At 45.9% G+C, this 17,709-nt stretch overlaps 1 protein-coding gene across 1 annotated transcript in view; it reads right to left on the bottom strand.

Moving 5' to 3' along the window:
• The window catches only part of FBXO41 (F-box protein 41), a 118,816-nt gene that overhangs the window by 37,986 nt on the left and 63,121 nt on the right, over positions 1 to 17,709 (bottom strand). The window contains exons 7-8 of the mRNA XM_040335587.1: positions 7,461 to 7,613; positions 5,868 to 5,963 (exon numbers count right to left, since the gene is read on the bottom strand). Coding sequence (XP_040191521.1) covers positions 5,868 to 5,963; positions 7,461 to 7,613 — 249 coding nt within the window. The remainder of the gene's footprint in view (positions 1 to 5,867; positions 5,964 to 7,460; positions 7,614 to 17,709) is intronic.

Raw genomic sequence — 17,709 nt, 5'->3', positions numbered from 1 at the left:
ATTGCAGCCTCTGCTCACTGTACCCACCATCGTAGCCTCTGCTCACTGTACCCACCATTGTAGCCTCTGCTCACTGTGCCCACCATTGTAGCCTATGCTCACCTGTGCAGAGGATTGCCCCAGGGGAAGAGGAGCTGGGAGTGAGGGGGGGGGGGGGTGCCGGCATGCCGGGATTGACCGGGAGCCATTCTCCCATCGATCACCCCGGGGAAGAGAAAAGCCATGGGATTACAGAGTTGATAACCCGCTGTTACAGCTGAGTTTACATTGCAATTGCCTCCGCTCCGCTCGTGGTTACACACAGCCCCGCCTCCTGATCCCGTGCCTAATTGACAGAATGCCAGTCCAATGCTGGGATGTGTTCTGTCTATCTGATACAGGCGCGGGGTCAGGAGGCGGGGCTGTGTGTAACCACGAGCGGAGCGGAGGCAATTGCAATGTAAAGTCAGCTGTTATCAACTCTGTAATCCCGCAGCTTTTCTCTTCCCCGGGGTGATCGATGGGAGAACGGCTCCCGATCAATCCCCGCATGCCGGCGGTACCCGTGACCCCCCCCCCCCCACATCCTCGCAAAATGCGAGTAGGCGAGTGGAAAATTTGAGGGCTGATCTAATAGTTAGTAATAGTTAAAGCGGTGGTTCCCCCTAAAACAAATTTCTAACAATACATTCGTAAGACCCGTTACACTGCGGGTAGGCTGGCTTTTGTTTTTTTTTTTTAGTACATACCTCGATATCGGCGTTTCGTCCCTTGACGGTGGGCGTTCCTAGTTGATTAAAGTTCCTCAGACGGGCACATACGTGACGTCACGACTTTCCGAAAGAAGCCGAACGTCGCTGCGCAGGCGCCGTATAGAGCCGACTCTATACGGCGCCTGCGCAATGACGTTCGGCTTCTGTCGGAAAGTCGTGACGCGCAGTATGCGCCCGTCTGAGGAACGTTAATCAACTAGGAACGCCCACCGCCAAGGGACGAAACGGCGATATCGAGGTATGTACTAAAAAAAAAAAACAAAAGCCAGCCTACCCGCAGTGTAACGGGTCTTACGAATGTATTGTTAGAAATTTGTTTTAGGGGGAACCACCGCTTTAAGTTATTATTAGTTAGTTATTGTTTCAGATTTAAAAATGTTCAGGTTTTAGAATTTTTGGATTTTCATTCTTATTTTCAGGTTTTCGTTCTTTATAAATTTCTGGATTTTCATACTTATTTTTGGATTTCCGAATTACGAATTTCTGAAATTTAGAATTTCGATTTTCCGAAAAATTTGGAAATTTGTTAAAAAGCGAATTTGGAACTAAACGAATTGCACGTGTCTACTCGAAAGTAATGCCGCGTACACACGATCATTTTTCGGGTTGTAAAAAAACGAAGTTTTTAAAAAATGTCATTTAAAACGATCGTGTGTGGGCTTCAGAGCATTTTTCGGGTTCTGAAAAAACGGGCCAATTTTTTTTCCGAACATTCTCTATTTTTTCACGACGTTTTAAATGTTGTCGTTTTTCGAGTTTCTAAAAAAATGGTCGTGTGTGGGCTTTAACGATGTGAAAAAAACCTGCGCATGCTCAGAAGCAAGTTATGAGACGGGAGCGCTCATTCTGGCAAAACTACCATTCGTAATGGAGTAAGCACATTCATCACGCTGTAACAGACAGAAAAGCGCGAATCGTCTTTTACTAACACGGAATCAGCTAAAAGCAGCCCAAAGGGTGGCGTCATCCGCATGGAACTTCCCCTTTATAGTGCCGTCGTACGTGTTGTACGTCACCGCGCTTTGCTAGAGCATTTTTTCTTAACGATCGTGTGTGGGCAAGGCCGGTTTAATGATGAAGTTGAAAAAAACTTTGGGCTAGATTCAGATAGCCCGCCGTAAGTTTGTGCGGGCGTAGCGTATCTCAGATACGCTACGCCGCTGTAACTTAGTGAGGCTGGGGCTGGATTCATAAAGAACCTGCGCCCGAAGTTACGGCGGCGTAGCGTAAATCTGCCGGCGTAAGCGCGCCGAATTCAAATTGAGAAGAGGTGGGCGTGTTTTATGCAAATAAAACACGACCCCACGTAAATGACGTCTCTAACGAACGGCGCATGCGCCGTCCGTGAACGTATCCCAGTGCGCATGCTCCTAATCACGTCGCAAATAGCCAATGCTTTCGACGTGAACGTAATTTACGCAAAGCCCTATTCGCGAACGGCTTACGCAAACGACGTAAACGACCCAAAATTCGATGCTGTCCCGACGTCCATACTTAACATTGAATACGCCTCATATAGCAGGAGTAACCTTACGCCGGAAAAAGCCTAACGTAAACGACGTAAAGAAATGCGCCGGGCGGATGTACGTTTCTGAATCGGCGTATCTAGCTCATTTGCATATTCTACGCCGAAATCAACGGAAGCGCCACCTAGCGGCCAGCATAAATATGCACCCTAAGATACGACGGCGTAGGAGACTTATGCCTCTCGTATCTTAGCCTAATTTAAGTGTATCTGGTTTCCAGAATACGCTTAAATTTACGACGGCGTAGATTCAGAGTTACGACGGCGTATCTAATGATACGCCGGCGTAACTCTCTATGTATCTAGCCCATATTTTTTTCTAGAGCCTGAAAACGTTGTTTTTTACAACCCGAAAAATGATCGCGTGTACGCGGCATAATTGTAACTATCCACTTTGCCTTGTCAGATCCACATGGGATATGGACTCTGGCTGACTCTATCTAATGGCGCTTTTCTACCTTTGGCTGTAAATTGCTGATTATCCTCGGAGGGCTGGATATAAATGCTCCCTTTTTGTTTGCTGGGCTCCTATTGTTTGAGAAAGATTTTTCCTTTATTTAATCTCAGGTAATTTAATTGATTTTGTATTCCACTGTGAGCTGGGCACTATACATGTGGTTGTCTCTGTATTTGATCTGCACATGTATTGTCCTTTGATATTCCCAAAGTCCCATTTGGCACCCGCTCTGCTTCCCCTGAGATCCTCCGTATTTGCTGGCACACCTCCTTATGTCTATTGCAGGACCTCCAATTTTGTTCAATCCATTCTATATAAATTTGCGCATTAGTAGTTACGCCGACGTAACTCGGAGTCTAAGCCGTCGTAAGTTTAAGTGTATGTTAAAACTGAGATACACTTAAACCTAGCTAAGATACGACAGCCTGCGCCGTCGTAACTTAGGGTGCAATTTTTCCGCTGGCCGCTAGGTGGCGCTTCCGTTGAGTTTGGCGTAGAATATGTAAATGACTAGATACGCCGATTCACGAACGTACGTGCGCCCGTTGCAGTAAAGATACGCCGTTTACGTAAGGCGTTTTCCGGCGTAAAGTTATTCCAACAAATAGCTGGCCTAGCCAATGTTAAGTATGGCCGTCGTTCCCGCGTCGAAATTTGAAAATTTTACGTCGTTTGCGTAAGTCGTCCGTGAATGGGGCTGGACGTAATTTACGTTCACGTCGAAACCAATACGTCCTTGCGGCGTACTTTGGAGCAATGCACACTGGGATATGAACGCGGACGGCGCATGCGCCGTTCGTAAAAAACGTCAAATAACGTCGGATCACCCCCCATTAGCATAAAACACGCCCCCTCATCCTCATTTGAATTAGGCGCGCTTACGCCGGCCCCATTTACGCTACGTCGCCGTAAGTTAGGAGGCAAGTACTTTGTGAATACAGTACTTGCCTCTCTGACTTAAGCCGGCATATCGTAAATACGATATGCTATGCCGCCTTAAAGATGTGCCGCCCTACCTGAATCTGGCTAATGGTAACCAATATTACATTATCTGCCGCCTGTTTTGCGTTCAGACTTTCATTAATAAAATTGGTTGAAAACCCCTCCTTTTTATCGGAAAAAATTCGAACATGCTGCAGTTTTTCACGTCGTTTTTATAAATGTCGTTTTTCGGGTTGTCAAAAAATGATCGTGTGTGGGCTAAAACGAAGTTTTAAACCCGCGTATGCTCAGAAGCAAGAGACGGGAGCGCTCGTTCTGGTAAAACTAGCGTTCATAATGGAATAAGCACATTCATCACGCTGTAACAGACAAAAAAGCGCAAATCGTCTTTTACTAACACGGAATCAGCTAAAAGCAGCCCCAAAGGCCAATAAAACTTCCCCCTTTAGAGTCCCGTCGTACGTGTTGTACGTCACCGCGCTTTGTTCATCATTTTTCAAAAACGATGGTGTGTGGGCAACATCGTTTTTAATGATGAAGTTGGAAAAACGTTGTTGTTTTGGACATGCTGAAAAACAATGTTTTTTTTTCATGCCGAAAAACTATCGTGTGTACGCGGCATTACAGGTTTTCTTCTAAGATTGTCCTGTATTTGGCTCCATCCATCTTCCCATCAACTCTGACCAGCTTTCCTGTCCCTGCTGAAGAAAAGCATCCCCACCACATGATGCTGTCTCCACCATGTTTCACAGTGGGGATGGTGTGTTCAGGGTGATGTGCAGTGTTCGTTTTCCGCCACACATAGCGTTTCGTTTTTAGGCCAAAAAGTAAAATTTTGGTGTCATGTGACCAGAGCACCTTCTTCCACGTGTTTGCTGTGTCCCCTCCCCCACATGGCTTCTCACAAACTGCAAACAGAACTTCTTATGTCTTTCCTTCACCAATGTCTTTCTTCTTGTCACTCTTCCATAAAGGGCAGATTTGTGGAGAGACCACTAATAGTTGTCCTGTGGACAGATTCTCCCCCCTGAGCTGTGGATCTCTGCAGCTCCTCCAGAGTTACCATGGGCCTCTTGGCTGCTTCTCTGAATGTTCTCCTTGCCCGGCCCGGTCAGTTTAGGTGGACGGCCATGTCTTGGTAGGTTTGCAGTTGTGCCATACTCTTTCCATTTTCGGATGATGGATTGAACAGAGCTCTGTGAGATGTTCAAAGCTTGGGATATTTTTTTATAACCTAACCCTGCTTTATACTTCTCCACAACTTTATCCCTGACCTGTCTGGTGTGTTCCTTGGCCTTCATGATGCTGTTTGTTCACTAAGGTTCTCTAACAAACCTCTGAGGGCTTCACAGAACAGCTGTATTTATACTGAGATTAAATTACACACAGATGAACTCTATTTACTAATTAGGTGACTTCTGAAGGCAATTGGTTCCCCTAGATTTTAGTTTGGTGTATCAGAGTAAAGGGGGCTGAATACAACCCCCCCCCCCCACACTTTTCATATATTTATTTGTAAAAAAAATGTTGAAAACCATTTATCATTTTCCTTCCACTTCACAATTATGTGCCACTTTGTGTTGGTCTATCACATAAAATCCCAATAAAATACATTTATGTGGAAAATTTCAAGGGGTGTGAATACTTTTTCAAGGCACTGTATATGACAGATTGTGATGTATATCTGTTGTGATACCCTTCCATATATAAATATACATTCAGTGGTAATTTTTATTACACCTGTATTAATTTATTGTGTATTTCCCAATATATTGATTATCTCCATTCTTTTGTAGTTGCACATGCTTTACAGCTCCTGAAGAAGCAAACAAGCGAAACCTGTGATTGAGACAGTGTTAAATGCCTGTTATGCGTATATGGTATATGTATCAAATTCTTTTATGAATGGGCCAGTAATAAAACTGACCTAGTACTGGTTTTAACATGTTAAATGTCAATTAAAAATTCATGTTTTTTTTTTTTTTGGCACCCGAACAGGGAGCCAAAAAACATGTTTTAACATATCTATTTTTGTGTTTTTGGCACAATAAGAATCCCCTTTCTTACATCTTCCCCAAAAATTTGGAAGGATAACAAACCCTGAGGCTCAACATAATAGCCAGGCAACTAAGTATTTTCAGTTCAGCAGCGGCGGCCCCCATTTCTGGTGGTGTTCAGTGACTTCTCTTACCACGGATGTAATGGCGCCACCTGGAGGGAGATGATGTCTCTGCAGCCAGCTCCTAGTGCCCAGATCACCTCGTGACCCACCGGATCTGTGGAGCTCCTGGAAGTGTGATGAACATACGATATTGAAGACTTAAATGAATGCAGCTCTGTAATCACCAATACATGATTAAATGTCCTGCTCCTCTATCTTTATGTCCTCCTGCTTCTGTACCTCTATGTGTCCTCATGCTTCTGTACCTGTATGTGTCCTCCTGCTTCTGTACATTTATGTGTCCCCCTGTTTCTGTACCTCTATGTGTCCCCCTGCTTCTGTACCTGTATGGGTCCTCCTTCTTCTTTACCTGTATGTGTCCTCATGCTTCTGTACCTCTATGTGTCCTCATGCTTCTGTACCTGTATGTGTCCTTCTGCCTCTGTACCTGTATGTGTCCTCCTGCTTCTGTACCTGTATGTGTCCCCCTTCTCTTGTACCTCTATGTGTCCCCCTACTTCTGTACCTTTATGTCTCCTCCTGCTTCTGTACCTTTATGTGTCCTGCTTCTGTACATGTATGTGTCCTCCTGCTTCTGTACCTCTATGTGTCCTCATGCTTCTGTACCTGTATGGGTCCTCCTGCTTCTGTACCTGTATGGGTCCTCCTGCTTCTGTACCTGTATGTGTCCTCCTGCTTCTGTACCTCTGTGTGTCCTCCTGCTTCTGTACCTGTATGTGTCCTCCTGCTTCTGTACCTCTGTGTGTCCTCCTGCTTCCGTACCTGTATGGGTCCTCCTGCTTCTGTACCTGTATGTGTCCTCCTGCTTCTGTACCTCTGTGTGTCCTCCTGCTTCTGTACATGTATGTGTCCTTCTGCTTCTGTACCTCTGTGTGTCCTCCTGTTTCTGTACCTCTGTGTGTCCTCCTGCTTCTGTACCTGTATGGGTCCTCCTGCTTCTGTACCTGTATGTGTCCTCCTGCTTCTGTACCTCTGTGTGTCCTCCTGCTTCTGTACATGTATGTGTCCTTCTGCTTCTGTACCTGTATGTGTCCTCCTGTTTCTGTACCTGTATGTGTCTTCCTGCTTCTGTACCTGTATGTGTCCCCCTGCTTCTGTACCTGTATGTGTCCCCCTGCTTCTGTACCTGTATGTGTCCTCCTGTTTCTGTAACTGTATATGTCCTCCTGCTTCTGTACCTCTATGTGTCCTGCTTCTGTACCTTTATGTGTCCTCCTGCTTCTGTACATGTATGCGTCCCCCTGCTTCTGTACCTGTATGTGTCCTCCTGCTTCTGTACATGTATGCGTCCCCCTGCTTCTGTACCTGTATGTGTCCGCCTTCTCTTGTACCTGCATATTTACACCTGATTCTGTACCTCTTAAGTGTTTCCTTGCTTCTGTACCTGTATGTGTCCTCCTCTTCCTGTACCCGTGCCTCTGCTTCTGTACTTGTATGTGTCCTTCTGCTTCTATACCTCTGTGTGTCCGCTTGCCTCCGTACCTGTATGTGTCCCTTTACTCCCTTTCTTCTGTACCTGTATGGAGGACACATACAGTCCTGCTCCTATACCTGTATATGTCCCCCTGCTCCTGTACCTGTATGTGTCCCTTTCTTCCGTACCTGTAAGTAACAGCTTGCAGCGCCCGGCAGTAGCAGCTGGCCAGCCAGAGGGAGCGATCGGTCAGGATGTTGGGACAGTGGGAGATCCGCAGGATCAGTAGGTTTCCTCCTGTGGCTTTTAGTAGAGCTTCCAGTCCGGCTTCCAGCCAGCCCCTGTAGAGCAGAACACACAGATACACCAACATGGAATCACTATGGCCGCTCCTCCTAGTGCGCGTCACATGGGGGAACAGAAGAGGCTCTGCAGCCAGGCACAACTAATTGTTTTAAAATAAAAGGTCAGTCAAACAATATTTGAATGGAGTAGGAAAGAGTCAGAGCTCCTATTAGGTTTTTAATCTGACCCCCCCACCCGACTGGGTATCTCCGCCAAGAAGCTGCTTCCCAAGCTCCGGAACGCGAGGCAAGTGACTAAAGCTTTGGCTACCCCATATAACTAGACAACACTCATTTTTTTTTTTTTTTCAATTCTTTATTTTTCATTTTTCCTTATTTCACAATTCCACAAATACAGGGACATTACCATGCCATATTAGAGAATAAAAGTCAACAATCAAGCAACTATACATTGTCCTTGTTCCTGACCTATCTCTGACCCTGATTGCCGTTAAATAATTAGACTACTATATAGCTCCCGCGTTAATTTACCGCTTTTCTGAGTTCCTATTCCCCCAAAACATTTGACATGTCCTCTCCCTGTTTGAGGTAGTGAAAATCCCCATCACCCCCCTCCCACCCCAAAATCCGGGCCCCTGTCCAAGACCTTCCTGAGCCCAAAAAAGAAGAAAAAAAAAAAAAACAATCATTCCTCCAAAATTATTCTTCCTCCTCCACCCCTCCCCTCCCCCAATCCTCCCCCCTCCCACCTACTCCCTTCGTTCCCTATAACTATCATAGGGGGCCCATACCTCCCTGAACCTCTCCTCCTGTTCCCTCAGAGCCATCGTGAGACTCTCCATACATTGGATTTCCCTAATTTTTTCATGCCATTGTGGTCTACTTGGTGAGCACGTATTCTTCCATAAAGCTGGAATACATGCTCTGGCTGCTATTAACAGATGTCTTACCAAGGATTTTTTGTAGTTTACTACTGATATCGGAATATCTAACAGCAGATAGGCCGCTGGATTTTCTCCAAGAGACATTTCAGTTATCCCTTCTATTTCGTCTGAAACCATCTTCCAAAAATCTTTCACTCCTTCACAATTCCAAAAAATATGTAGCAGAGTTCCCTCTTCTTTTAGGCATCGCCAACACATATTTGACGTTTGTGGAAAAATTTGATTTAAAACTTCTGGGGTCCTGTACCACCTGCTCAGAATCTTATATCCTCCTTCCTGGTACTTAGATGCTAGGGAGGCTTTATGATTAAATTCAAAAAAAAATTTCCTCTGAGTCTCAGTGAAAGTTACCCCTAAGTCTCTCTCCCAGGTTTGTATAAAACCTATTTCTTGTGGAGCTTTCAGTTCGTTGATCAGGGAATAGAACAGTGATAATGAATGTCTAACCGCTTCTCCCTTTAAGCACAATTTTTCGAATTCCGATAGTCTTACCCTCACCGTAGTCTGACTCTGTATTGATCGCAGAAAGCCCCTTAACTGTCTTCTCCTGTATGGCTCCAAGTCCTCTGCTAACTCGCTTTCTATTTCCTCCCATGTCATTACCCGGTTTTCCTTCTGGAAGTGAATCAATCTAATTTTGCCATGTCTTTTTAAGTTCCCAAACCCTGGGTCATTCAGACCTGGCATAAATGCTGGGTTTCCCAGGACTGGTGTCATCGGATTTGCTTCTATTTCATCATTTGATTTTCTAAATACTTTTTTCACCACCCTGATTGTCGTCCTTATCGTTGGATGCTTTTTAACTGCTTGTGGTAAAATGGTTCTAGAAAGCCAAATTAGTCCTTCCAATGGTAATTCTATCATTGCCTGTTCTAAAAGGATCCATGGTTTAACTTTCGGGGTGACGCACCAATCCAACACTCTTGACAGATGCACAGCCTCGTAGTATGTGAGTGGGTCTGGAAAACCTATGCCTCCTTTTTCCTTTGGTAAAGTTAAAATGTCTCTCCTAACTCTGGCTGGTTTCCCTGCCCAAATGAATCCCGCAAACTTCGCTCTGATCTCTTTCAAAAATCCCTGAGGTATGCTAATAGGGAGTGTCTGTAATAGATATAATAACCTCGGCATTGCATTCATCTTTACGATATTGACCCTACCGAACCAAGTAAATACCTCTTTATCCCATTTTTGTAGGTCACGTTTTATTTGTATTACCAGCGGTGCTAAATTTAATTCTAAAATTCTATTTAATTTCTTCGGGATTTTGGTCCCCAGATATCCAATATGTGAATTTGTCCATTTGAATGGGAAAAAAAGAGGCCAATTGTTGTTGTTGTGCAATGTTCATCTCTACCCCCATTGCCTCTGATTTGTCATAGTTTACTTTAAAATTTGAGAGCTCGCCATATCTAGCAATCTCGGCCAGCAATGGAGGGAGAGATAAAGTAGGTTCCGTAAGAGAAAACAACAAATCATCAGCAAAAGCCGCCAGTTTATAAACTCCTCCCTTTACACAAATACCTCTGATATCGGTGTTCTGCCTTATTGTCCTTAAAAAGGGTTCAAGTGTCAAAATAAAAATAATTGGTGACAGAGGGCAGCCTTGTCGCGTCCCATTCCGTATCTCAAAAGGTTCCGACATAATCTCGTTTATTTTTATTCTAGCTTTCGGCTGAGAATATAGACTCATGACCCATCTTTGCATCCCCTCCCCTAAACCAATATATTTTATGATTGTTTTTAAAAACTTCCAGTCCACCCTATCGAACGCTTTTTCAGCGTCAGTTGATACGAGAACTAGAGCTTTCCTAGATACCTGGGAGAGATGGATCGTATTAATCACCCGCTGCGTATTCTCCCTGCCTTCCCTTCCTGGGGTAAATCCCACCTGATCTTGGTGTATCAGGTCAGGGATATATGGTAATATTCTATTTGCTAGGATTTTTGTAAAGATCTTCAAATCAACGTTTAGAAGCGATATAGGACGATAATTCGAGCATAGTGTTAAATCTTTTCCCTCCTTAGGTATAACCGCTATATGTGCCAAAAGATCTTCCTCCGGAATCCCCTGTCCTTCTCTTATCGCGTTATATGCCTTTAAGAATCTTGGCATAAGTTTTTCTGCATAGGTTTTATAGTAAAAAAGAGTGAACCCATCAGGACCGGGAGCTTTACCTGGTTTTAACAATTTGAGGGTGTTTGTAAATTCCTCAGCTGTAATCGGCCCTTCCATACTTCTCCCAATTTCCTCTGCTAATTTCGGCATTCCTGACTTCTCAATGTATTCCTTTATCCTTTCCTCCTGCCCACTAGTCTTTCCTGTGTCCAGCTCTTCTTTTAGTTGGTATAACTTCGTATAATAGTTTTTAAATACTTTTGCAATTTCTTGTGATGATTTTTTTGTGATTTTTCTTGTGATGACAACACTCATTTTTGAAGTAAACAAAAATAACTGCTTTACCATAAAAACACACTGAATTTATACAGAAAGCCCTCAAATAAGAGATTGTGACGGAGCGACTGGCACCCTTCCTGGGTGCTTCTGTCAGTATACAGCTTCCTCCAGCCTGGAACCAGGAACCGGGTATTATAGCGAAATATTGCACCCAAGAACTAGACGACACTAGCTTAGGTGCAAACTGGGACTGACTTTATTATAAACTCACATAGAATATATACCACACAAAATCAGGTAAGAGCTTGATCACATTATCCTAAACAATGCAAATTGTAAACAGTAAGATAATCAACATAGCTAAGGAAAAGCCAACATAAACTAAGCTAATTAACAACTAGTCACCCAGACAAGCCTAGGTGACTCAGGTCACTGCCCACCCAGACAATGCTTTGATTAATCAGGGATCCCAGACAGTCAGGCAACAGTCAACAACCCTGAATACACAAACTGTGGAAAAAAATATATTTTTTATATATTTTTGGGGGATATTTATTATAGCAAAAAGTAAAAAATATGGGCTAGATTCAGGTAGTTATTTACGCTACGCCTCCGCAACTTAGACGGGCAAGTGCAGTATTCACAAAGCACTTGCTCCGTAAGTTGCGGCGGCGTAGCGTAAATCTGCCGGCGTAAGCGCGCCAAATTCAAATTCTGAAGAGGTGGGCGTGTTTTATGTAAATAAAACACGACCCCACGTTCGTGAAAGAATCCCAGTGCGCATGCTCCAAATTTCCCTGCAAATCGTCAATGCTTTAGACGTGAACGTAACTTACGTACAGCCCTATTCGCGAACGACTTACGCAAACGACGTAAAAATTTCAAAATTTGACGCGGGAACGACGTCCATACTTAACATTGCGTACGCCTCATATAGCAGGGGTAACCTTACGCCGGAAAAAGCCCAATGTAAACGACGTAAAAAAATGCGCCGGGCGTACGTACGTTTGTGAATCGGCGTATCTACCGAATTAGCATATTCCTCGCGTAACTATACGGAAGCGCCACCTATCGGCCAGCGTAAATATGCAGCATAAGATACGACGGTGTAAGACACTTACGTCAGTCGGATCTTAGGGAAATCTATGCGTAACTGATTCTCTGAATCAGGCGCATTGATACGACCGAGCGCACTCAGAGATACGACGGCGTATCTGGAGATACGCCGTCGTATCTCGTTTCTGAATCTAGCCCCATGTTTTTTTTTCCAAAATTGTCGCTCTATTTTTGTTTAGGGCGCAAAAAATAAAAACCGCAGAGGTGATCAAATACCACCAAAAGAAAGCTCTATTTGTGGGGAATAAAGGACCTCAATTTTGTTTGGGAGCCACGTCGCACGACCGCGCAATTGTCAGTTAAAGCGACGCAGTGCCGAATCGCAAAAAGTGCTCTGGGGGCATTTTCCTGACACTTATTAGGACTAAAGACGTGGCTTGGAGAAGCTACAAAATGTCTTCAGCATTCCAGAACAAGTCTGGTTGAATGTGACTAACTAGTACTAGCTAAAAATACTGTAAGTCATACTTGCTGTTTCATATTTTCATCACTTAAAGCGGGAGTTCACCCGGAATTTTTTTTTTAACCTTAGATTGATGCTCATTTTGTCAAGGGGAATCGGGTGTTTTTTTTTTAAATCGAAGCAGTACTTACCGTTTTAGAGAGCGATCTTCTCCGCCGCTTCCGGGTAAGGACGTTCGGCTACTTTCGGCTACTCGTGACGCGATGTATGCGACCGTCGTTAGCCTGTCAATTAAATAGGAACGAACAGTCCCGCAGCCCATACCTGGAAGCGGCGGAGAAGATCGCTCTCTAAAACAGTAAGTACGGCTTTGATTTTAAAAAAACTACCCGATTCCCCTTCACAAAATGTTAAAAATTAACTTTTTGGATGAACCTCCACTTTAACCACTTAAGCCCCGGACCAATATGCTGGCTAAAGACCCAAGGGGTTTTTACAGTTCGGCACTGCGTTGCTTTAACAGACAATTGCGCGGTCGTATGACGTGGCTCCCAAACACAATTGGCGTCCTTTTTTCCCCACAAATAGAGCTTTCTTTTGGTGGTATTTGATCACCTCTGCGGTTTTTATTTTTTGCGCTATAAACAAAAATAGAGCGACAATTTTGAAAAAAATGCAATATTTTTTACTTTTTGCTGTAATAAATATCCCCCAAAAACATATATAAATTTTTTTTTTCCCTCAGTTTAGGCCAATACGTATTCTTCTACCTATTTTTGGTAAAAAAAAATTGCAATAATCATTTATCGGTTGGTTTGCGCAAAATTTATAGCGTTTACAGAATAGGGGATAGTTTTTTTGCATTTTTATTTTTTTTATTTTTTTTACTACTAATGGCGGCGATCAGCGATTTTTTTCGTGACTGCGACATTATGGCGGACACTTCGGACAATTTTGACACATTTTTGGGACAATTGTCATTTTCACAGCAAAAAATGCATTTAAATTTCATTCTTTATTGTAAAAATTACAGTTGCAGTTTGGGAGTTAACCACAGGGGGCGCTGTAACATTTAGTGTGACCTGTGTGTGTGTTTACTACTGTAGGGGGGTGTGGCTGTAGGAATGACGTCATCGATCGTGTCTTCCCTATAAAGGGAATGACGCGATCGATGCGCCGACACAGTGAAGCACGCGGAAGCCGCGTGTACACGCGGCTCTCCCCGTTCTTCAGCTCCGGGGAGCGATCGCGACGGAGCGGCTATAAACAAATAGCCGCGCCGTCGTCCCGTATCGCTCCCCGAGCGGACCCTACCTCCGCATGTACCGGGGGGGGGGGGTCCCGATCGGACCCCCCACCCACGTCTAGCAGAGGACGTACAGGTACGTGATTGTGCCTGTCCGTGCCATTCTGCTGACGTATATGTACATGAGGAGGTCGGGAAGTGGTTAAAGTGTTAGTAAACCCAGGACTCTGCATTCACTATATTTGGTCTTCCACACTACCCAGAAAATGTAAATGCAATTATTTTATTAAATATAAATGGCTAAATATCTTTTCTCATCAGCAGAATATAAAGCAGCCTTGTGACTCCTATCAGTGTCTGGTTAAAGCTTGTAGGAGGAGTTTTTATTCTACTCAGACTGTCCTATGAGGCTGCATGACCCCTGACCCTCTGTCTGGCCCTGTGCTGATCACATCCCCCCCCCCCCCCCAAAAAAAAAACCTCTCTAGCAATACACCCCAAACTGAGCATGTGCAGAGTGTCCCCAAGGCTCTGTACTATCAGGAGATGGCTTGGGGCTGTGGAAGAAAGGGAGGATCAGAGAAGACATGGTCAGGCAACCTTTGTACACAATGCAGAGGATTAACCCCTTAGGTTCCACAGTGAGTATAACCAGCATGCTTTACTGTATATACAGACTGATTTTACTGTTGTGGGTTTATTAACACTTTAATTGTAGCTATAGTCTCCAACACTCTCCTGTGATCTGCCTATCAATTAAATCCAGTCAGCACCCTTGCTGAACACTGTTCGGGCTTATGGCTACTTTTGCTTGGTCTAATTAACCGTCTTTATTAATATCACTTTCCCATAAAATCTCCAATGAAGCTGGCAATACAGCTGAATCCAGGGCCATCTTAATGCAAGGACACTCCTGGGCACTGCCCAGGGGCCCCAGGTACATGGGGGGGCCCACAATAATCTTGCATTACATACATACTTGCCAACTGTCCCAGATTTGCTGGGACAGTCATGCTTTTTACTAAACTGTCCCGATATGGCTGTATCCCGGGAAGAGTACCAGGACCTATACTTTGCCCTCCTGATCCCCCCTGTACTGTGCCCTCCCGATCCCCGCTGTACTGTGCCCTCCTGATCCCCCTTGTACTGTTCCCTCCTGATCCCCCCTGTACTGTGCCCTCCTGACCCCCCTTGTACTGTGCCCTTCTGATCCCCCCTGTACTGTGCCCTCCTGATCCCCCTGTACTGTGCCCTCCTGATCCCCCCTGTACTGTGCCCCCCTGATCCCCCCTATACTGTGCCCTCCTGACCCCCCTTGTACTGTGCCCTCCTGATCCCCCCTGTACTGTGCCCTCCTGATCCCAGTGTTGTGCCCTCCTGATCCCCCCTGTACTGTGCCCTCCTGATCCCAGTGTTGTGCCCTCCTGATCTCCCCTGTACTGTGCCCTCCTGACCCCCCTTGTACTGTGCCCTCCTGATCCCCCCTGTACTGTGCCCTCCTGATCCCCCCTGTACTGTGCCCCCCTGATCCCCCCTATACTGTGCCCTCCTGACCCCCCTTGTACTGTGCCCTCCTGATCCCCCCTGTACTGTGCCCTCCTGATCCCAGTGTTGTGCCCTCCTGATCTCCCCTGTACTGTGCCCTCCTGATCCTCCCTGTACTGTGCCCTCCTGACCCCCTTCTACTGTGCCCTCCTGATCCCCCCTGTAGTGTGCCCTCCTGACCCCCCTTGTACTGTGCCCTCCTGATCCCCCCTGTACTGTGCCCTCCTGACCCCCCTTCCACTGTGCCCTCCTGATCCCCCCTGTACTGTGCCCTTTGTGTTGACTAATCTTTGATTTATGGAATGTTTTCCTTTTGTAAAATCGATTTTATTGAAAGTACTAATGAATATAATATATGTGTATGTGACGGTATCGGTATGATATCCCCGTCAACGTTCCCTTCTTCCCATAACGAAAATCACCCCAATATTCCACGAGGAGGGATATCCCTGGAGTCGCCCAGAAAGCCACACATGAGACAAGCTTACTGCTTGAACAAGACAGACTTTAATGGTTTTTCTTCTCAGCTTTTTATACAGTCCAAGACATTGAAGCAACAATGAAATCTCCACCCAACCCAATCACACACTAAGGCTAATTACTAAAACATTCCAGACAGGTTGGCACCGACCGACAATTATCATGTCTAAACACTGCACATTCCTTACACAACAAACCACCTTCACACACTTGAGTTTCCTAAGCAGACGTTTCGTCTGCTTCCAGTTTGACACCTATTAACACCTCTGAGAATCACTAGGTTGTAGACAGGGTTATCACACAATTAAAGGCCTTTCAAAAGCTAGCCTTATTTAACATATGAACAGTCCTTACAGAGAGAGATGAATCACACATAAAACACCTGTTACCTGTAACCAACAGCATTAAGTTAGCAGGGAGAGCATTAGACTGAAGCATATAGGCAATTGCATCACAATGGCCCCCCCTTTTCTCCCTGCTCCGGCAAACCCGGTTGGACCTTCCCTGGTCCAGTAGGGTTGACGGGTTCAGAGCTTTTAGTCCGAGGTTAACTCCGTTTGGCGTGACTGACCTCCCTTGGCAACTGCTTCAGACTCAGGTATGCCACCGGGTCTTCAGATCACACGTCGGTCAGTCCCCAAGTCTTTGTGCGATCTGCAAAGTCACCAGAAGTCAGTGTGAAGATGGCGAATGGGTCTGTGCGCCGCCATCTAGGTGTCCCGCTATGGGAGGGGCAGGTTATGGCTCTGAAGTGACAATCACAGGAGATTCATAAAAAGAAAAAGTTATATTTGTTGAAGTGCTGTAGCACTGGTGCTCAGAGTCCGGGGGGGGGGGGGGGGGGAGAGAGGGGACTCAGAGCCCCATAAGGTCAGCCACCCCCTGCTCCCTCCGCAGCCGCCGGTTCTCCTCTTTGAGCTTTTCCAGCTCCATCTCCAGTTCATGGAGCCTGGGGGGGTCAGCCCGCTGTGACCTCAGGTGGTTGTTCTCCTCCTCCATGAGGCTTATGCACTCCTCCAGCTCTATGTACTCACGGATCAGATCCTGCTTGCTCATGTCCTGCAGGCTTTCAACGTGGTCCTTCATCATCAGGAACTGGGTGGTGGTGTAAGGGGCCACCGGTGGGCCCTTGGCGAACATCTCGGCCCGCATCTGGGACGCCCGCTGCGACTCCCTCTCCTCCAGTTGCTTCTTCTCCTCCCAGGTCAGCTTGTTATACGGCTTCCAGGACCTCTTCTTCTTGAAGGGTGGCCGGCGGTGCCTCTTTCTGCCCAGCTCCCTCCAGGGCCCCTCCGGCTCAGGGCTGTCGCCCATGACCAGCTGACAATGGTGTTCCCTGTTGTCCGTAATAACAGATTGTACCATGAGGGCTTCGTAAGGGGTGCCCAATGGTTCTTCCTGACCCAGCTCCTTTGGATCCCAAGCCAAGTCTACACAATGGGCTGCTGCTGGTGAGCGGTACCCAGGTTGAGACCAATTTGACCTGGTGTTGTCATTCATGGGGCAATTCTGCTTGAAGTGACCCAGCTGTTTGCACCGGAAGCAGCGTTGTTCGTTGCCCTCCTGGCGATGATAGCGAGGGCTAGATGTCACCGGTCTGTTAGGAGGTTGGTATCTAGCGGTTGGTGGGTGTGAGGGCACCGTTTGTGGTGGAGGTTGTTCCTGTGGTGTGACCTGGTTCGTCTTGCGAGTATCTGCATATTCATCCGCCAACTTCGCGGCCTCTGGTAGAGTCATGGGCCTGCGATCTCTCACCCAATCCTTGACGTCCGTCTGGATGTGATTGTAAAATTGCTCCAGGAGCATTAGTTGCAAAATGTCCTCTGCGGTGGTGGCCTGGCTGCTGTTAACCCAGTTAGAGGCCGACCGGGACAATTGGCATGCCCATTCCGCATAAGAGTCTTTCGTGGTTTTGCGTGAGTCCCTGAACTTCTGTCGGTGGGACTCTGGGGTTACTGCATAACGAGCCAGGAGCACTTCTTTAACCCGGGCGTAGCTATGAA

The sequence above is a fragment of the Rana temporaria genome, chromosome 1, assembly GCF_905171775.1.
Source record: "Rana temporaria chromosome 1, aRanTem1.1, whole genome shotgun sequence".
Lineage (NCBI taxonomy): Eukaryota > Metazoa > Chordata > Amphibia > Anura > Ranidae > Rana > Rana temporaria.
The sequence above is the reverse complement of the archived record's forward strand: the minus strand, read 5'-3'. Positions and strand labels throughout refer to the sequence as shown.